The sequence below is a fragment of the Miscanthus floridulus genome, chromosome 16, assembly GCF_019320115.1.
Source record: "Miscanthus floridulus cultivar M001 chromosome 16, ASM1932011v1, whole genome shotgun sequence".
In the NCBI taxonomy this organism is placed as follows: Eukaryota; Viridiplantae; Streptophyta; class Magnoliopsida; order Poales; family Poaceae; genus Miscanthus; species Miscanthus floridulus.
Window position 1 is genome coordinate 116,124,626 of NC_089595.1, and position 21,918 is coordinate 116,146,543.

At 46.1% G+C, this 21,918-nt stretch overlaps 3 protein-coding genes across 3 annotated transcripts; all 3 read right to left on the reverse strand.

Moving 5' to 3' along the window:
* Window positions 1–8,930: 8,930 nt before the first annotated feature.
* Window positions 8,931–13,675, reverse strand: LOC136512134 (probable isoprenylcysteine alpha-carbonyl methylesterase ICME). Its single transcript, XM_066506126.1, has 12 exons — window positions 13,231–13,675; window positions 12,660–12,736; window positions 12,381–12,450; window positions 12,220–12,300; window positions 12,058–12,132; window positions 11,807–11,908; window positions 11,536–11,673; window positions 11,098–11,163; window positions 10,872–11,012; window positions 10,157–10,247; window positions 9,407–9,572; window positions 8,931–9,261 (listed from the first exon to the last, which is right to left on the reverse strand). The coding sequence occupies exons 1-11, from the start codon at window positions 13,476–13,478 to the stop codon at window positions 9,411–9,413; spliced, it is 1,251 nt and encodes a 416-aa protein (XP_066362223.1). The 5' UTR covers window positions 13,479–13,675; the 3' UTR covers window positions 8,931–9,261; window positions 9,407–9,410.
* Window positions 13,676–14,491: 816 nt separating this feature from the next.
* Window positions 14,492–15,323, reverse strand: LOC136512136 (probable calcium-binding protein CML14). Its single transcript, XM_066506127.1, has one exon. It carries the CDS (start codon window positions 15,232–15,234, stop codon window positions 14,671–14,673), a length of 564 nt encoding a protein of 187 aa, XP_066362224.1. The 5' UTR covers window positions 15,235–15,323; the 3' UTR covers window positions 14,492–14,670.
* A 1,633-nt stretch (window positions 15,324–16,956) lies between these two features.
* On the reverse strand, window positions 16,957–20,646 carry LOC136511860 (serine/threonine-protein kinase 54-like). The gene is given in 7 exon segments (XM_066505887.1): window positions 16,957–17,358; window positions 17,449–17,508; window positions 17,510–17,584; window positions 17,758–17,932; window positions 18,033–18,229; window positions 18,867–18,988; window positions 19,987–20,646. Coding segments are annotated over 7 exon segments (1,140 nt in total). The 5' UTR covers window positions 20,288–20,646; the 3' UTR covers window positions 16,957–17,148.
* Window positions 20,647–21,918: the final 1,272 nt, after the last annotated feature.

A 21,918-nucleotide genomic window follows, 5' to 3' on the forward strand; every position in this document is an offset into this window, starting at 1 on the left:
GCTCGAATGCCTAACCAAGTCCAGATCCAAAGTACCATTTCGTGCCGGTCTTCAATTATCATTCATATATATTTCATGTGATAGTAATATAATAACAACAATAATATCTTTCAAATCTCTCGTGAGTGACAGGTAATCACTCGACTTCTACCGGATCCTATAGCATAGCAATCTACACGATCCAGACATACTAGTAGTACTCATAGGATAGTTTTCATTCAACTCCTTAAAACTTAATGCACAAGCATAAGATAAAGTGTAGAATAATAGGGGTTATGCACCGGGGCTTGTCTAGGTAAGATATAACTAAAAGTTAGCATTCCATTATGGTGACACGATCATCAAGGCACCATCTTTTCCGCTACTTTAGTCGACTCTATGATCCATCGTTGTTCCTATTATGATATACGTGGATGCAACACAGAGATGTAAATAATCAACGGCAACTACAACTCTCAAATACGAGTACGCTCCGCAAGCTAACGAGCTAGCTTTAATGACTAACATACTAGTCTACGTATCCACGTCATCAAGTAAGGCTTTGTTTCCCAACGAATGTTTTAGTCCTAAACTCTTAAGGTGTTTCGGCATTTTATTGATTAAACATATATTTTCGAACTATGGCTCATTTAGCTACCTAGCAAACTAATTATTATGGAGCTACAAAAATTACAGTGAGCACATAATAATATTAATAATTTACTGTGAAAGTTTTAAAGTCAAAACTATCACCAATTTATCACAAAAAATCCTACAAGTTTATATTTTACAATATTAAGCATCTCAATTTAATCAGATAACTCTAAAAATATTATAAAACTATGTGAACAAAATATACTAGCAAATAGATCATGATTTTAGGAAATTAACAAAATTGGTTTCACAATTTTTGGTTAACTACACAATTTTATATTGAATTTACAAATTTACCTTAGAAGCTAAATTAGAAAATGCTTAGAAAAGGAAAAGCGCCGGTGGCGACCATTTTGGCCCGGTAGCCCAGCGCTGCGCAGCTGCGCGCGCGTCGCGGTGGCCCAGCTGAAAGCTCTAGTTTGGTTTTGGTTAATTGATGAAACCCTAAGTGCTAACCAAGTTTATCAAGATGATTATGAGATAGGTAGCACTACTCCAAGTGATGAAGCAATGGCGAAGATCATGACAATGGTGATGGCATGTTGATGGTCAAATGCTTAAACTTGGAAAAGAAGAAAGAGAAAAACAAAAGGCTCAAGGCAAAGGTATAAAATGTAGGAGCCATTTTGTTTTAGTGATCAAAACACTTAGTGAGTGTGATCACATTTAGGATAGATAGCCGTACTATTAAGAGGAGTGAAACTCGTATCGAAATGCGGTTATCAAAGTGCCACTAGATGCTCTGACTCATTGCATATGCATTTAGGATCTAGTGGAGTGCTAACACCCTTGATAATATTTGTGAAAATATGCTAACACATGTGCACAAGGTGATTGCAGGGTTGAGATGGCTTTGGGTCCCTCTCTCCCTCCCGCTGAGCTTGCGAGGCGGGATTCGGCGCTTTTGGAAAAATGAAATATCTATTTTCTATTGCGCCGGATGCAAAATTCTTGGTGGTTGGCACATTTGAGTAAGGGTGAAGAAGTTAGAGTTGAAATAGAGTTGGTCGAAATGATGCTGGCGTCGGTCTACTGACCGGACGCTGGGTCACTCAGCGACCGGACGCTGAAAGGCTGCGTCCGGTCGAGCTGGCAGAGAGGTCGCCAGTTTCGGTGTTGCACCGGACGCTGGACCTGAGATGCACCGGACGCTGGTTTCTGCGTCCGGTCAAACTGATGGGTCTGCACAGTGGCTAAGGGTTGAGCACCGGACGCTGGCTACGTCCGGTCAAGGTGGACCGGACGCGTCCGGTCGAAAAAACATGCCTCGGGGAGCTTACTGGAAACGACCGGACGCTGGGGCTTCAGCGTCCGGTCAGTTTTGACCGGAGCGTCCGGTCAACTTCGTAGCCGTTGAAATCTGACGAACAGCGTTTGAAGCTGGTGACGCGTGGCGTCCATCGGGTGACCGGACGCTGAGGGCCAGCGTCCGGTCGGTATGACCGGAGCGTCCGGTCAAAGCGCGTTTTGCCCGGTGAAGGGGTATAACGGCTCTATTTGATGGGGGCTCTATTTATAGCCCCATGGCTGGCTCAAAGGGCAACTCTTGCACATTTTCATTGACATAGCAACCTTGTGAGCTTAGCCAAAGTCCTCCCACTCATCTCCATCATTGATCCATCATCATTGTGAGATTGGGAGAGAATCCAAGTGCATTGCTTGAGTGATTGCATCTAGAGGCACTTGGTATTCGTGTTGCGCTGCGGATTTCGCTTGTTTCTCTTGGTGGTTGCCACCACCTAGACGGTTGGAGCAGCGGTGAAGGATCGGCACGAGTTGGTGATTATTCGTGGCCGCCTTCAGTGATTGTGAGGGGAGTTGTACCTTCCCCGGCGAAGTGCCGAAAGGTAACTCTAGTAAATTGCTCGTGTCATTGAGTTACCTCACTTGTGGGTCGGTTCTTGCGGTGTCCTATCGTGTGGACGAGGTTTATGAAACACCTCTTAGCCGCCGAACCACCAAGTGTTGGTCGACACAACGGGGACTAGCGTGTTGGCAAGCACGTGAACCTCGGGAGAAAAATCGGTTGTCTCTTGTCATTTGCATTCTCCCGGTGATTGGCTTGATCTTCATCTTGTGATTGGTCCATCCCCTACACGGCGGTAAAATCACCCTACTTACTTGTTTACATTCTTGCAAACTAGTTGATACAAGCTCTTTAGTGTAATTAGAATTGAGAGCTTGCTTTATTATTTACATTCATCTAGTTGAGCTCTTTGGAGTAGCAAGTTTGTGTGCCTAAGTAATCATTGCAACTAGAATTATTGGATAGGTGGCTTGCAACCCTTGTAGAGCTAGAGCAAGTTTGCATTACGCTATTTGTCATACTAATCAAATTGCTCTAGTTAATTTGTAGATTTTTAAATAGGCTATTCACCCCCCTCTAGCCATATTAGGACCTTTCACCAGCACGGCCCAAGGCTAGGGGCGCTCGCGCGCGCTCGCGTTTTGCAAAAGAGGGCTCGAGTTTTTGAATAATCACGCGGAGCAACAGAACAGTATTACTATAGACTCACGCTTTGCATTAAAGACCCTAGAATGTGTTGTCTTTGCAACGGGGCGGTCCTCGACGTACCCGCACGCGGCGACGCGGCACACCGGCGGCAACGGCAGTTACGCCGGGCAAACTAGGCTCACTACGATGGCATTAAGGGGCTGACCATCATCTACAGCTAAACGCGTAAGGATAGGTGGCGATTATGGACTCGGAGGCGCACTGTCGTGGCCTGCAGTGACGAGTGGCTATCCGCGGTGGCGACGCGACTGTTTCAACGATCCTACGTACGCTTGGCAGAGTAGAAGTGGCGGATAAGCATCAGTGGCTCACCGTGGTGTATGCCCTACTAACGGTTGAAGCAGGGGAGCGCTACGATGGTCTGACCACGTGCGACTGAGCGAGGCGGCGGCACTCTGTGATGGACACCGTCGCGTCACCCCACCGACGATGAGCACCCAGGCCAAAATAGTGCGAGCACCGGATAGAGAGAGTCAAGGCGAGCTCAAGGTTACGAGCAATTGAACTGCTACCACTCCTACCTGCCTTACCCCAACCCTCTGGTCACGGCGGCGCACATGACCGGCGGCGAGGAGAACCCAAAATTGATCATTAACAGACCACGACTGGGCTTGATGAGAATGTGACACCTAGCTAACTTGCTAAGCTACCCACCGGTGCGAGGAATTGGACTAGGAAGCCTCGGACTGGTGATTAAGAAAGGGAGGGAGAGAGCGGTGCACTGCCACCGTCACATCGCAGGAAGCGGCCCCGGCAGAGATGGCTCGGCCATGACCCGACGAGACATGGCAGCGTGGGGATATGACCGCTCGAGCGAAGGATAGGCGACGCGTCGAATAGCGCTAGACGGAGGCAAGAGGTGTGCCCGCGTGCGGCCACGCGCACGCAGTAGCACGGCGTCGTGATGCAATAACTACGTACGACGTTGAGCTCGGGTTCGGTAGGTAGGTTGTGCGGCTGAGGGCGAGCGCTGCAGTAACCAAAACAACAAGAGAACAAGACGCAGCCCTGTAGGTGCGCTTGGACAGCGCCACATCGGCAGCGTCCCACGCACGGCGGAGCGCGGCTGCGGCCATGCCTGGCCCGGCGGGCAGACGACGCCACTCGGCTGGTCAGTGGGACAACTTCGATGGCCACAAAGTACGCCAACCAACGCGCGGCGCAGCACGTGGTAGCAGCGGCCGGCAGCGGTGCAGGTAGCCCACAACGACGTGACATCGGACACGGTGACCGCGCCCCCGGGCCTGAACGGCCGAACCACGTGTGAAGCATGAATTTTAAAACGTAAAAACCAACCGCTTAGTGCCTTGTTGAGATTAAAACAAGAGTTCAAGATTCTAGTAGCCACTAAGTGCTTCTCGTCCGAGCAACGAGCATGACCGGAGAGTGAGCATCGAGGGAGATAGAGAGGTGCCAACAGGAGCTCGTCGCGCTGAACACCAGTTCGCGAACCGAGCACCGAATCAGGGTTCACAGCGCGTTCTAGTGAAGTTAGGGCAATTTTTGAGCAGACAACGTGACATCCAACACAATTTCGACCTATGCCATGCTCAAACACTCACTTTGATGCAATCAACAATACCAAAATATGCAACAAGTGTCTAAACATTTTAGCTAGAATTTAAATTTAAAGATAGCATTGTCTTACTACCTTTCCAAACTTAGGAAAGTTAAGGATTTCAATTGAGGCTAAGTACCCATTAACTCTTTTGTCGTAATTTTTAATAGATCTAAATCTTGTTAACTTCAACCAACAAATACTTCATGCAATAGTCCATACCTTATATTAACCCGTAGGAGCAAAATATTTAAGCACCATTTAACTATTTTGCTCAATATAATTAGCAAAAAATGGTATTTTATCAATAGTTCAGGTGTTTGCTGACTTAACGAAAAGAGTTTATCTTAACGTCAAATTTGATTTTTGAGCTCCCAAAACACTAGTTAACAACATCTATTTTTCAAAAGTTCAAGTTGCATTTCCATCTACTAAACTTGTACTTTAATTTTTATTTAAGTACTAAATACAAGTTATGTTTGATCCTTGTTCCTAGAAATTGTTTTTCGCCTCACGTGCGTTATAAATTTTTAAAACCTAGAAACTTGTTAAGTTAATCCTTCTCGGACCTAAATCTCGGTGTTAAGCAAACTCGTAACACCAGGGGTGTTACACCGAAGCTGGAGAAGATGGCGGCGAGCGAGCTCGCCGGAGCTAGAGAAGATAGCGGCGGTGGGGGGAGGGTTCGCCGGAGCTGGATGGTCGGGGGCGACGAGGAGGAGAAGCGGCGGCGGAGGGCCCCGGACGGCCAGATCCGCGAGGAGGAGAAGGAGGCCGCCATGGCCGCCGCTGGAGAGCCCGTCGGCGTGGAGGAGAGGTGCGGACGCGGGGATGAGGGCGTGGGGGAGAAGACGAGTGAGGGGAAAGGGAGAATTACACGAGTTTTATATAGACAGATCCAACCGAAAATAACACATATAGGAATACACAGTCCAAGTGTTTCTCCATTATCAAAAGCAAAGTATACTCCTGCAGTGTTTCTCCATAAATCTTGCAAACGACACAGTGAAACTGTGGGAGGACATTTCTCCATTATCAAAGAAAAGGAAATAGAAGGAGCATTTCATGGCAGAAATTCCAGAGTTTTTGGTCATTTCATTTCACAACAGACTGTTTCATCTTTGTGGCTATGCCAGAGCGTTTCTTTAACGGAATCTTTCTCAAGATCGACTACGAGCTGAACACGCTACTGTAACATGCAATTCCTAGTCCTTTTCCTTTCAATCGTGTACGGTGTGCACCTTTATTTCTTTCTTTGTTTTGAACGGGACTGAGCGAGCGAGTGAGGCCTCGTTTAGATTGAAAAAAAAAACCCCGATGAATAGTATCATTTTCGTCTTATTTGATAAATATTGTCCAATCGTGGACCAACTAGGCTCAAAAGATTCATCTCGTGATTTCCAACTAAACTGTATAATTAGTTTTTTTTTTACCTACATTTAATACTCCATGGAAACGGCTAAAAATTGATGTGAGAGAGAGAGAGTGAAAGAACGTGAGATCCAAAGTCCTACTAGCTGAGACTGATGGCGCCTGCGGCGGCAGATTGCAGGGGCAGAACAGAAAGACGACGCGGGGAGGGGAGAGCAGCGGCGGCGGCAGCGGGAAAGCAAGCAAGCAGCCAAGCACAAAGCAGAGAGGAGGAGGGCGTTGCTGTTTTTTTCCTCTGCCAAAGCTGCTTGGGGATCGGCGCCACGCGAGCGCGGGTCCCAAGGGTGCGGCTATGGCCAAAAGCGAAAGCTGCTGCGTGCTGCCGGCCTGCCGCTGCGCTTGCTTGCTTTGACCAGGGCGGCAGGGCCTATGGCCACACACACCGCCACAGCCCCCAGGACACAGGTGGCAGGCCACCCACTGCCTGCCACTGCCACTGCCAGCCAGGGGACCGACGCCGCGACGGCGACGGTGCGTGGCGGCAAGGGACCGGATCGGAAGCGCCGGGCGCCGGCGCAGGTCGGGTCCAGGTGAGGACGTGACACGCCGTACGAGCCGCCGGCCCGTCGTCCTCGACTCCTCGTCCTCATAGTAGCTACTAACTGGCACTACGCCTGCCGGAGCCTCCCTCCACGAGACCAGACCACGACGCCGTGCCCGTGCTGTGCTACGCTGCGACGCCGACGCGCTCGGCGCTCGGCGCTCGGGCGGCTCGGTTGGACAGACACCAGACACAGGGCCGCGGCCACTAGCTCCGTCGGTGTCCGTCCGTCGCCGCCCTGATCTAGTGCTGTCGTCCCGCCGCTGATCTGATGGCAGCTGGCCTTACTGCTACTGCTGCTGATGGATGCTGTTGGCCGCTGGCCGCTGGCCGCCGTGCCTTCTTCAATCCAATCCCGGTCTTCAATTTCGCGTCTGCTCCATGGTTTCGTACTGTGCGTCATGTTGCTGTTTACTCCCTAAAGATTGGTCGTCACAATTTACGTGTATATATCTATCTCCAAATAAATTTATTAAAAAACTAGATTCAAATATCTATTAATGACACTAATTATATAACATAAATATTATTATTTTTTAATATATATTTAGTCAAAGTTATCTCTCAGGAAGAAAAGCGACAGATATTAGGGAAAGTACTCGTACACCAACAGTCCTTGTCCTTCCACTGATGAACGACGATCAATGGCTCTCACTGGACACTGGCTCAGGGATTCAAGCAGGGGGTTTACGCTTACCCCACTGTAAAAACACCAAGCAAGAAGAAAGAATGACAGGTTATGACACTATGCAGTATTCACACCAGGCTGCTGGTTGCATGCATGCATGATGATGATCCTACGTACGTCACGTGTTACTGTTAAATGGTGGTGATTGTTTCGTTTGTCTTGTGACCGTATTTTGCTTTCACGCACTGCGCGTGCAAATGTGCTACTCACTTTGCCTAAAATATAAAGAATTCAAGCATTCCCTAAGTTAAACTATACTAAATTTATAGAGAAAAGCATTAACATCTGCCACATCAAAGGTATATATAAAAAGATATATTTCATAATATATCCAATTAATCTAATTTAAAGCCATATTTTTTCTTCATTTTTTTTTTAAAAATTAGTCAAGATTAGTATAGTTTAACTTAAGACAAAACTAGATCCTTCATACTTCAGAACAAAGAGAGTACTGTACTATAAAGACGGTTCATGGCTCTTAATCACTTATTTATAGCTGCACCATCCGGTATTTTGCTCTAGCTTCGCCACTGGTTCAGGCTTGTATCACATGCGGACATGTCGAGTTCCTGAATTGACTGCTCCACTCTCTTCGACCCAAGAATGAAACTCGAAGGGATGATGCATGGCCTAGCTTCAGTTAGACCCTTTTAGGCAAGTGTGGAAGCCATAAAAAGTATGGTTAGAAAATTATAACCAAACACCAGTCGAATTTTTTTCATGTTTCCTACATTTTTACTATGATATGAAAATAAGCTAATTTTTAATAAATATTCTTTATGTTTCAAATGAAATTCCTTTGTTCGAGGCCTTGCACAGAAGAAAACCGGTCCGGAATTCCGGATGGACCGGATGGCCACCGAGACTCTTCGCGTGGAGGCAAGAGACCATCTCTGTCGCCGTGTCAACAGTCAACACCACAAATTGCTTGCAAGTGCAACTGCGTACAAATACTATACCAACATCTAAACTGCGATGGACTATTATCTGGGCGATGAGGATTACATGTGTCATCACCAACTATTTTGACTCTCTGACACGTAGTACACGTGTTTACAATTAGGTAAGCTAAGGTAGACATGCAGAGTGCAGACGTGACGTGATGCAGCCAACCATACGGCGAGCAGAATACAAACAGTTCTTCAGGCCGGACCATTTCCTCGCATGCCGATACGGCTGCCGGCACAGCACGGCCGCCGCATCCCAATGCCGGTCACCTAACATGCAGCACGTACGGTGAGAATTCTGGAAGGACGGTGACAGACAGAACTCAGCAGGCACAAGGCCAACACGGTCTGACTGCGATGGGTACGAGAGGCTGCGACGGAACTACAGACGGGAGGCACCATGCCGTCCGGCGACACCGACGCGACACGGCATGGAGGCGGCCGGCAGTCGTCACCGACCTTCGCACGCTGGCACGGCGGTTGCCGGCACCGCGCTCCGCTCGACCAAACAGCGGAAATTGCCAGGCCATCTCGCCATCATGTACAAACGTCTGGCCTCACTGGCAGCAACAAATCTATGCTCCTGTATGATATTTCCTACTGCACGAAATTCTACATCACTCTTTGAACATTTTTCACATGAATTGGCGATGTATTCTTATTTTTGATGAAACAAGCTCATATTCTATTTACAGAATTGTATTAGGATTCTATATATTTTGTAAAAAAGAAACAAGGAAATTAAACAGGCGCACTGTATATAGTAGAGCACTGCCTACAGCCTAGAGGCCCCTCAAAAATCTTACTTCTTCGATCAGTGGCAACTAGCAGCGCCCCCGAACAAGGATTGAAGCAGCGTTTGCTTGCCCCCATGTAGTTCACCATGTTGGCACACATGCACAGATGCGTAGCTTTCTTGCTTGGACGAAACCGTTTCTCTTTACAGGCCTATCACAAAGCAAGTAAAATCTCAATATAGCATGAAAAGCCCGCTCATTCGAGCACTCGAAATACTGATTGAGGAACAGAAAGACCAAAGCTGAACCAAAAGATCATATTGACTGCACAATATTGAGATAGAAAGAAGCAAAACCTCTTTAGAAGGGACTAATTTGGCGGGCCAATTTAATTTGCCACTCATAAACCAGGCGCTCTGGGGTAGGTGCCGAAGCGTCCCTCTCACGCGCACTTGCATCATCAACATGAATGACAGATAAAACATCTTCAAGCATTTTGTCCCTGCCACCCCTTAGTGGATCCTACAATGGAGCATCAAGTCATTGGGCTACAAACAAGTAGAAAAGGATAACTATGTGAAGTTTTGGATGGCAGAAGATTTCAGTGGATTTTCTGCAAAACTCCTGTAAGATGCTAGAATTTCAAATAGCTCTGTTTACTATTTTACAGTGCTTTCTTCATCAATTCAAACACAGCTCTAAAAGAAAGCAGATATTTTTCGGTCAATAATTTTTGGCTTAAGGTTTCAGTAAAGTGAACTGAAAGGGCATAGTCCACGACATCCTAAAACCTATAAATCTCACGAGCATAGGCAGTTAGGCACACGCTGATTTTTTTTTCCTTTCCTTTGGAATAAAACATGCTGAAGTAGATGCAGTAATGTATGTAGAATGAGCATTGTTCTGCAATCCTTCTCACTGGAGTTATACAACCAATACATGAAATTTCTCAAGAGACATTCGTATAGCAGCATATTAGTTGATCAATTAATGATAAAAGCTTTAAAAACTATTTGTTTCATAAAAGCTTTATTAAAAACTAAAAAGCACAAGAGCCAAAGTGATATGTCTTGAACACTCATATTGTGGTATTCAAGATAGCCTACCTGTAAAAAAACATCAGTATGTGTTTTCCCTTCATATAATTGTAACTCTACTTTTCCACCAGCTTGTTTAAGGACATCCGCAAAAGTTTCACTGTATGTAAATTAAACAGAGCTATTCAGAGCCAAAAGATGGAGCAATAAAGGATTATCTTGAACAGAAAGACAGATAAATGTTCCCAAATAATGATATAATGGTTATAAGAGCTTGATTTCAGAAATGAAAACTAATATTGGCAAGAAACTAGTTTTTAGGGGCACAATTACAAGTATCAAGAGACGGTGTTTGCATAAAACAATACAGCTATAAAGTATAAGTGTCTCTAGAACTTGTAGCTCTAGCTAATTAATCCTGCAACAAGAACAACAACAACAAAGCCTTTAAGTCCCAAACAAGTTGGGGTAGGCTAGAGTTGAAACCCAGCAGAAGCAATCAAGGTTCAGGTTGCTAATTAATCCTGGCTTTGAACTTTTGTAAAATGTTATTAAAAGTCAGTGTCTAAATTGGAGTAATGGTTTCTATTTACAAGTAGGATTTCAAACCAAAATAAATTGCTAAAATATGCCTACAGTTTTGTTTGTATATTCGATTTAAATTTGATGTTAGCATCTTGATAAAAAGAAGAAAAATTAAAGCAGTGGAAAATATATAATCGCTTGAGGTTGAGGTATCAATAACATGGTTAGAGTAAGCTAGCCCAGAACAAAAATAATCAACCTGGCCGATGATGGTATGGAGTAATCTGCTGTTCCATGCAATAGTACAATCTGAGGTAGTAGAGATATGGTTTCTGCACTTAATTTTTTGGCGACAATTTCAGGTGAGAAACGTGGCAGCGATTCCTCTCCCTCCATTATGCTGAAATCGTGACTTGTAATTTAGTCAGCACTTATTCAATCGCAAAAAGAACACCTCCACAAAAAACTACATCCACATTATTTACCTGACAAATATTGAACGATAAAGACCACGTTCATGAAAGTGATCAACCAAATTTTGGATGTTGTATCTGTAAATTGCAAATAAGTATATATGTCATGTAGGATTGGCAAAACTACCTTAGTATCTCAGTTTGAGACCAGCAGAATCAGAGTGGTGGTAGTATGTTTTGTTTGACAGATCATTTTATATTTTTATTTGCTAAAATGCAAAGATCAGACTGCTGAAATCCAAGAAGTCTGTCCTTTTCTAGAAGTGAAGGGCTAGACCCAGTTTCATAAATCAGATTCCATTATTCAAGCATGGTGCAAGCATTTTTTAGTGCTCTATCAGATAAAATTATTTTCTAGTACTATTGAGCAATGATTAATAATACGATATGTGATTAAGAATATAAATTTATAGACATATAAAACAGATGCCTAGGCTTTCAAGTTCTCACCCTCCAGATAAACCAAAATATGCTTTTATTTGAGCCACATTCCAATAGGTATTCTCTCCCTTAGATTCTTTAACTGCTTGCTCTAAGAGAGCACAGGCCGCAATATGTGCTCCTGCTGATTGACCCATCAAGTAGATTCTGCAGATTCGTCATAAATTGATTTATTAAACGTTAACAATTAAAATACAAGATCTAAAGCAGAGACGATACAGAGCTCAAAGAACAAATGTAAGTACCACCACTTGCAAACAAATGGCAAAGTATCACTTACTTATTAGGATCCCCTCCAAAGCTAACAACATTGTTACAAATGAATGATATCGCCTCAGAAGCATCACTGAGCATGTCGCTTATTGTTCCTTGAGGGAAATTTCTGCCAGCCATATTTAAATTTTGCCAATCAAGCAAAGAGAAACCAACCAGTCAATACTCAAAATTAATAAAAAAATACAGGTCAAAAACATAATGGTGAATTACATGTATGTGGTGTATACATCACAAAATTCTTTAAGGCATCAGCACCTGTAATCAATACAAGCTACTATAATTCCTCTCTCTGCTAACCGTCTTCCAAGGAGAGCACCCCATGCCTTGTAACTAAATATAAGCCACATTACTAACAAGGAAAGTCACCATGAATTAACCCTGTAATGTATTGTGATTTGTGAGGAAACTGTCACTTACCCAATGATCCAAGCTCCACCAGTTACAAATGCCACAACTGGACTGGATTTGCTGTTATCTCTGGGCATGTACAAATCCAACCTGCATAATATCTCTGGATCTACTGTCATAAATGCTCGAGGATGCTATATAGCACATTACTTTCTTTAATCTTTACTTACCTATTTCTTGGTTGTTCTCCATAGACTACACTTCTAATAACCTGACTTGAAAAGAAATAGTAGTACCCAACTGGAAACAAACAAAAAAAGGGATATAAATATTAGTTGTTAGAATATGTTACGCCAACCATATTTCAGCACCATCTATCAACAACATATAAGGAAGCAAATTGTTTATCAAGAAAAGGTTGGGGAAAAAATACCCGACAAAGAGGCAAAGAATATGTAAACATAATTAATATTTTGAGATAACCAAAAGGTAAATCCCTTATAGCACACCTTTTATGAAACCAGGCATGAGTAAAACTGCATACACAAGGAGTGCAATAAGCTGCGATATCCACCGATAACCAACCCTGAAAAATCACAAAGCATGTCAAAAATTCAATCATGAAGCTCAGTTGCATTTGTGCATCGCGGTGAATGGACATCAAACTGTATATTGCATAATATGAATCTTGAGCTAGAAATACAAATTAACATTTTGCTCTATGCAAGCAAAAGATGCCACAACATCCCTTAGAAACAGTTGAAGAAAAGGGAAAAACAATGTTTAGTAGCTTGCTCCCAATATTACAGGTTCTTAGGTTTTTATCACCATAAGAAATAGGGATGCAGGTTCTTATAAATTACTATTACCCTTGACCACTCCGCATATAGGACACATCAACTGTAATACTACACTATAATCTACCGGAGAGGTGTCAGACAAACGGTAATCACCAGCGATCTAGTAACTGAAGCGAAGCATATCGCAGCACACGAAATTTCAGAGCGATCGGTGCCAGTAAGATGCGCGGGGGTGGTCGTTAACAATCGCGAGCGAGTAATATTGGTAAACGCAGATCACCCGAGGTATCCGAGCAGGGTGAAGGCGAGTCCCGTGACGAGGTAGGTCTCGGCGGCGGCGTGCCCGACGTCCTCCCGGAAGGTGGAGCGCCTCCCGTCGCCCGCGCGGCCGCTGCGGGGGCTCGAGAAGTCGAGCGGGACGGGGCCGGTGCGGCGGCGCAGGCCGTGCTGGGGCCCGCCGCGCGGGACGAAGGCCTCCCTCTCGGCGCTCCCGCCCCCGCCGGCGGGGTGCTCGCTGGCGAGCTGCATTGCCACGGCGATCGATGGGTGTGAGGGGCCTGGCGGCAGTGTAGGGTGAGGGGAGCGGGCTCGGGGTGGCGTGGAGGTGGAGTCATGGAGAGAGAAGAAGGGGTGAGAGGGGAGCGGGGAGGTTGGGGAAGCCGGAAGCCAAAATTAGGAGGCGGATGAGCGCGCTAGTCGCGACGGCGAGAGTGCCCGCCGCAGCCCGCGTGTGGCTGTGTGGTGGGTGTGTGACTGTGGGAGGAGGCGAAGAGGACGCCGAGGCGCGGCGGTGGCGCGGGGGCGCGGGGGCGCGGGGCGAGCTATCGGGCCTCACGGGAACAGGGAACTCACGAGGTCCCTACCCCCACGTTGGAGCCCACGAGTCTCTACAACAGCTGCTGGTGGGCTGGGCCTCGTTTTGGTTGGGCAAGGCCTGGGCAGCGAGACTACAAATGTTGGGCCTCTCTGACTGGGCTGCCGTTGGCCGGCGACCGCGAGTCCTCGACGACACGCGGCGCCAAGCTGGCTTTGCGCGTGCGCCGGCGCCGCTGTGGGCGAGCATGGCGAACGGTGCGGCAAACTGAAGCGGTGGAACGCGTGCGGCGCCGGCGCGTCTGCTGCATGCGGCTGGAAACGGACCACGGCTTGGAGCTAGCGGGGACGACAGCCCGGCCCCAGTCCACGGTCTCTTAGGCTGTTACGATGCGCGTCGGCCGTTCCAGCGCAGCGCAGGTCGGTCGGTGCACGGATGGGCAGCTCGGCATCTGCTCAGCGTGAAAAGCGGATCGCGGTCACGTTTCTCGGTGCTACCGCGCCACGCCACCACCACAAGGTTTCGGTGGAAGAAAAGAATTTTTTTTAAAGCTCCCAACGTAATAAATAGTTAAGAAATTTTGTTTTGTTTGATCTATTATATCTGTGTGATTTTTTTGCAGTTTGCAGAGCGCGCTGCCAAATGGCAGTAATCCGCAACAAAAAAAATGAATCGCATTAGCATATTAGAAACAAGAGAGAGATTGAGCAGCAAGGTTGAACAAATTTTCATCGAAAATATGTACACATTTTCTGAGTTCATCCATGTTAACAACCATCAATGAGTTTCGAGTTACAAGATCTGTGTCAGTTATCCTAGTAGCTACAAAAAAGAGAAGAGAACAAGTAATCAACGCGGCGGGCGAGGGACGCGGGCAAGCGGCAGCCGGTGACCGAGACCGACCGATCAGGCGACGCCGAGGAAGTCGAGCGCGGACTTGGCCATGACGGCGGCGAACTCCTGAAAGCTGATGACGCCGTCGCCGTCGGCATCTGCGTCGCGCATCATGCGCGTGAGCTCCTCGAAGGTGAGCGGCTGGCCCAGGCGCGCCATGGAGCGCGCCAGCTCGGCGGCGGAGATGTAGCCGTTGCCGTCGCGGTCGAAGGCGCGGAACACCTCCAGGAGCTGGGCCTGGTCCACGAGGTGCGTCTGCGTGGTGAGCAGCGGCGCGATGGCGGCCGCCAGCTCGCCGAACTCCACGGCCCCGTTGCCGTCCGAGTCCATGGCCGCCAGCAGCGCGCGCGCCTCCTCCCCCGTCGGGCGCAGGCCCAGCGACCGCAGCAGCGCCGCTAGCTCTAGCTGCGTTAGGCTGCCGTCGCCGTCCATGTCGAACCGCCGGAAGATCTCGCGCAGCTGCTTCAGCTGGCTCCCGCGCAGCTGCGGATGTGGATGCGGCTGTGGCTGAGGCTGAGGCTTCGGCGCCGGAGAGGAGGACGCCGTCGCCGCCGCTGGTGCTGCTGACCTTGTCATTGCGGGCGCGTAGAGGAGACTTGTGGAGAGAGACGGACGACGAACTCAACTGCGGAGTGCAGGGAGATGATGAGGAGACGCCGAGACGGCGACCGGGGTTATTTATGGAGGGGTGGAGGTGGATCTACCGGGAAGACGCGTCGCGAGGGGTTTGGTTGGTTCGTCTGGGGCCTGTCTAGTTCTCCTCCTAAACGTCAAATTTTTTAAGATTTTCTGTCACATCGAATTTTTAGACGTAGGTATAAAGTATTAAATATAAATAAAAAATAAAACTAATTACATAGTTTAGACGAAATCTATGATACGAATCTTTTAAGCCTAATTAGACTATAATTGGACATTAATGGTCAAATAACAACGAAAATACTACAGTGTCATTTTGCCAAAATTTTCGACGACTAAACTGGGCCTTGGCTGGAGACAGTGGAGATCTGCGCCGCGACTGACCCAGGAGTGGACCGGGTCGGTGCGTGCATGGGTGGATGCAGGGAAAGTCCCCGGTGGCTGCGCGTCAAAACGGCTTCAGCCTCGGGGGAGTTTTTTTCACCTGTTCGCTTGTTGGTTTCAACCAGCCCAAACCAGCCAACCAACAGTGTTTTCCTCTCACATAAAACCAGCACCAGCCAGCCCAAACCAGCCCAGAAACCAACCAGCGAACAGGCCGTTTGGTTGCAAACTTGTTATTGCAACTGACTGAGAGGTCAAGTTAGCTGCACTTCTAACGCTCAGTTTTGCGAACCACGGTACAGGCATACAGGTGTACAAAAGAAATACAGAAATTAGTTCAATTTCATGAGAAAATGTAGGACTGAAAAAGAAAAATCTTGTGTTTCATTATATTCAGCACCGTTCCATACGGGTGTGGCAACGGTGGTTGAAGTGTCCAAGGCGATTCCGTCTCTGAACTCCACCGACGACAAAACGATTCCTGTTCGCTTATTCAGCACTATTTTTCAGCCGTGGAACAACGTTTTTTTTCTCACACCATTTCAGTATAAGAATCAGCATAAGCCAAATTTTAGCATAAGCGATCAGAGTGAAGTCATCAGTCCATGCCTGCCTGAAACAGAAAGGGCCAAAGGGGTACGGTTGACGGTGGGCATCAGCGGCTCAGGATTAGCAAAGAGAGAATCTTACAGCTCCGGGGCGGCCCTGCTGCTGGTTGGTGCTCTCCCATAAACAAAAATAGATAGACAGGAGTGGTTCGTCACTCAAGAGGACGTGATCGATTGGTCATGCATGCAGTATCGTTTTCTTCTACTCAATAATTGGGCCTGTTCGTACCTGAATATTTCAGAGCTATCTGTTCATCTGTTCATGGTTTCAAGGTTCTGCATATTTTTATTTAAGTCAACTGATTAGCGGCTCAGAGGCAGAAACCTTTTATTGTGTTCTCCGTTTCTGTGCACTCAGAATTACATGTATTCTTCGAGAATTTTTTCTACATCAACCATGAACACACCAGATTGATATGGCATCCATTTAGTTTTCATTTCAGTTCGATTCTCTCCAATTTTTGCAAATGCCACAGCCTTAGTTTTCCCTGAGTATGAAAACAGCTGGGTCAACAATCTTTTTCCCGTTTTCCATATGCGGCAAGTGATCCCACCTACATGGATTTACATTGCCGGTCAACGACCCTCAGTTGAGGGTTTCTGCCTAGCTGCTATTCCCTCTCATATCCTGAAAAATTAAAGGAATTTCCACCGCCCAGGAAACATAGACGAGCAAGCCCGGTTCTTTCATTCATTTGATAAAAACAGAGTTACAGAATGGATGGACAGAGAATTTACATAAGCCGATAAGCGCACTAGCTCCATTAACCAGTTTGCTTCCCCAGAAAATAAATGAAATCGACATCCACAAGATCTAGAGGCCATTCTTCAGACCACAGCTCCAGCAGGTTTCCATCTATCATGGACCTCTGTACTGCCGGAAGCATGCAAGGCATCCTGGTCGCTGATCTACAGGGATCATGCCTCCACCCTTCGATGTGTCGATTGCTTCCAACATGGACACCACTTCAGCCATCTCAGGTCGCTTGTCAGGGTTCGCGTCCCAGCAACGCTTCATCACATTTGCTAAAGAGCTTGGACAGCAACGTGGTATCTCTGGCCTCAAGTTCTGTAAACCAGGATTCACCCACTTGCCCAGAATTCAGCAGCTAAAGAGTGCTAAGCAGGAAACATGAAAAGGCACAAAACAGATCTTTACCTGACGGACAACAGCAGATGTGACCTCTGAGAAGCTCAAATCAGGATATGGCATATCACAAGCAGTATATCTCCCACAAACAGATCCCGAAGCTATAAACATCACATTTCCTGTTGTATGGATTTCCATTGAGAACCTGCACATGAAATGCCAAAATAAGGCACATAATACATAAGCAAATACAACTGCTTGCTGCAAAAATGTCTTTTTTTAATTAGTTTATTATGTTAGAACTAAAAGTGATGACATCACGAAATAAAAGAGCAGAGCAGCTAGGGGGGATGAATGTCATTGCCCAGAAAAAGGTACCTCAGGTGCCATGTAACCAAGTGTTCCAGTTTCACCGGTCATATCACTGGGATTAGAAGCTTCAAGGCGAGCAACACCAAAATCAGCAATTTTCACAGTTCTCGTTTTATCAAGAAGCATATTTTCAGTCTTCACATCACGATGCACAATCTTCTTGGAATGAAGATAGCTTAATCTAATAAAGATTTAAAAGTCAATACAGACAATACTTATATCAAATAAAAAATAATAAGACAAAGATTCAGAGAATGAGGATGAAGCAGTAAAATACTAACCCCCTTGCAAGGTCAAGAGCAATTTGGACGACGACCTTAAAAGCTAACTTCCTTCTCCTGTTCTTTATCAGGAATGATTTTAGTGCACCACCAGGAAGGTACTCCACAACAACACAGCAGATATTAGTTGGCATGCCAATGTGACCGTTTTCTGTTTGAATATTCAGATCCCTTGCGCCCATTATAGCTCCTATAAACTGTATGGGAAAAATCAAAGCTGTTGTTACAGTAGCTGACAAACGAACATAATACTGAAGAAACATGAATCTTGATAGGTCGATTCTACCCCATTTTCTCTAATGCTAGGACTATCACCCAGCTTTTCAAAAATGAAGAAACATGTCAGCAGAGTACTGAAAAAAACATGAATCTTGATAAATCAATTTGAACGTGTGAATATTGAGATTTTCATCTTTATCGTGACTAGAGAAATAGTAATCATGGATGTATAATAGCATAACATGTAGGAAGCTGCTCGATTGACTTACTTAAACTATGCTTCAAGCATTGGATCAGATATCTGATTTTGCGTACAGCAATTACTTAGAAAAAAAAAGCATGGCAGAATGTTTTACCCGTACAATGAGAATCATTACATTGTTCACCTTTGATGTGGATATATTGCAAGGAGTGGTGAAGGAAACAAGATACCTAGTTAAGTATGCTACAACAATGGGACAGCACACTAAATCTATCAAATGCAATGACCTGACTAGTAATGCATGATACCACACTGAAGGCCCATCCCAATTTATCACCATTTCTTCAAATACAGCTTACTATATAGTAAAAAATATGAAGAAACAAACAATGTTTTCTTTAGCCGAGCAGTACCTTAGTTACATTTGGATGGTCAAGCTTATGCCAAACAGAAACCTCTTGTGAAAAAGCTGCTCTTAGTGCTTGAATGTCTTGTTCTGACCTATGCCCATCCTCTCCCCAATCAAGTAGTTTCACTAGAAAGTATCAAAAGTCAGAATATCACATAAAAGGTAACATTTGTAACAATAAGTTATCATTTTAGTAACAAACTGGCAGACTAAAACAAGAACACAGACTTGTAGAGATCAGGCATCCGAGGTACCATGGTTTGGGAGGAGCAGGAGTTAGATTTGAGAATTACAGGCAGTAGGTATGAATAAAATATAGGATACTATGTGCTTCACTATCCAAGCTATAGTTGACTATACATGCCCAATTTAGATATTTGTTTTGGAAATTGACCGTAACTACTACTATCCCCCTATAAAAGGATAACATCATCCAGCATATTCTTTTGGTATTGAATTGTGGCCAAACAACTGATTGCCAAATCATGGAAGCCATGCCAAGATAAGAGAAATGAGTGAGTGCAAACCATCACTGTAACAGGGCATGCAATCTACACGAGCAGAACACCTGCTCGAATTGCTCTACATGTACTGGAATATACTTAGCCAAGTACTGTAGGATGGATCAGCAAATAAAGTTCTTCTATGCTTGTTACCATGTCATGCTAGACAGTCTAAATCTGGTGAGAAAATCTACATTGCATCTGGCCCTACAAAGTTCTCTGCCTTTGTGGAATCCCCAAAGCAACTTCGCATCCAACAATTGCCGCATTTGGCTCCAAATGATCACAAGAATCACGACTAGGCGATGGTCCCGATTCACATGAGTGACCAAAAGCCGCCCTATCCATCCAACTGATGTCACGGGGTCGCACTCGCAGCACGGGAAGCCACCAAAAAAGCAGCGTGTCAACTCCCGCAATTTGCCAAAAGAGGCAACAGAAAGGAGGGGAGCGCGTCGGGCACGCACGCACGCTAGCCGCCGCCGGTCCCAACCGGCAACCGGCGCCGCATTGGCAGTCCGTGTCCGGCGCGGCGATTCCGGCGCCACGAAACGAGCGCGGGCGGGAGAGGCCGTGTGGCGTGCAGAGAACGGACAGAGCGGTGGCGGCGGAGTAGGCTACCTGCGACGTCGTGGGCGTCGTAGATGCCGCGGTGGACGGTGCCGAAGGTGCCGCGGGCGATGACGCCCTTGACGACGAGCTTGGCGGGGTCGATCTCCCAGTCCTCCCTCCGCGGGCGCCGGGAGTGCTGCCTGGCGCCGGCGCCGGCGCCGCGATGGTCGGCGCCCACGGAGGCCTCCTCCTTGCGCTTCTCCATGGTCCAGGCGCGGCTGAGGTGGCGCTCCAGCTGCTCGTCCAGGCTCTTGAGGTCGATCTGGTCCGCCCGCACGAACCCCACGTCCGCGCCGCCGCCCTCCTTCATGGCGTCAGTTGGCGCGCCGCTTCGCCTGATCGCCTCGGGACTCCCCACCCGCGTGCGCTCGGTGTCGGTGTGATGACTGACCACTGGTGTGGCCTGCGGCGGCTGCCCCTGCCCTGCGGTTAGGCTAGCGAGGAGGTGGAGGCGGAGCAGCGGAGGCGGAAGGGGAAGGAGGGTGGCGAGGCGTGGGAGCGGCAGGCATGTGAGCTCAGCACATGGGCTGCCTGCCTGCCTGCCGAGTGGCCGAGGCAGCGGAAGCGGACGTGTGGGCTCGCGTCGCGGGGCCCAGCGTGGGGAGGGCTTTTCACGCTCGTTGGCAAATGCCGTGGGCTGCGCTGCGCTCGCCGGAGCGGCTGGATCGGCGGCGGGTGCCGCGGGTAGGTGGGGCGCGCCGTATTTATACGCGGCGCGGGTCATGCCGCTTCTGCGTACCAATACGCTACTAGTACTAGTCTACTACCAAGTGGTCTTGTAGAACAATTGTTCAGTAAAATCTCTCATTTTATTCAAGTACAAGTACAGAAAAATCTATATTAATTGACTCATCTAGTGATCCTTCGACATGTGTACACGTATAAACAAATATGTTTCTATGTGTACGAATAGACAAATATGAATAAATTACACTTCCATTATTTTTTAAAAAAACAAATAACTTAGAATTACTCTCTCCTTTCAAAAAAAAAAATATAGCCCACTTTCTTTTATACCAAGAACCGGTTTGGTAGTTTCAGCTCTAAGATCTACTACCTCTTTCCATAAAACAATACAGTTATGGGTTGCATGCAAGTTTTAATTTTGACCAAGTTTATAATAAATAGTATTAATATTTATATCTCAAGCTTGATTTAGGCCCTGTTTGGATTGTAGCTGCTAAATTTAGTCCCTCCTAAATGGTTTAGTCACATTTAGTCACTAGAGTTGCTAGAGAGGACTAAAACCGGGTTTTAGTCCTATTTAGTCATAGTGTTTGGATAAAAAGTGACTAAATGAGACTAGATTTAGGAGCTCCTAGCTGAACCAAACATCCCCTTACTACGAAAATATATTTTGTAATCAATTTAATATATCATAAATGTTAGTATATTTTTATATAATTTTGATCAAATTTTAAATCCTTTTAGTTCTAAAAAAACGAGAATTTCATTCTTTTGTAGACCGAGGGAGTAGCATATTATATCTACAATTTATAGATCAAATTAAAGTGATTTAAATATATATATATATATATATATATATATATATATATATATATATTTAATACAAACTATAAACAAAGTGAGTCATTAATTGCATTTGATATACCTATGGCTCCAGCTCTAGAAAATCAATATGTTTTCTAGAGCTAGAGATCTACCAAACATGGCCTAAGTTAAAATTCTCCAACCTCATGTCTTAAAGATGCACAACCAAAACATGTTTTTTTTATTAAGAATGTAAAGCACCAATTCATATTTAGATGCTGATGTGTGTTTTTTTCTATAAACCTAAGTTAGAGGAGTTAAACCTGTGACAAAGCTAAAAAAATAACTATGGATGTAACTGGTTTCCTTCTCACCATGACCTGACTTCCTTCTCACCATGACCTGACTTGCACTAGCGATGCATGTTCTCAGTAGTCAGGCTTTTTAGCT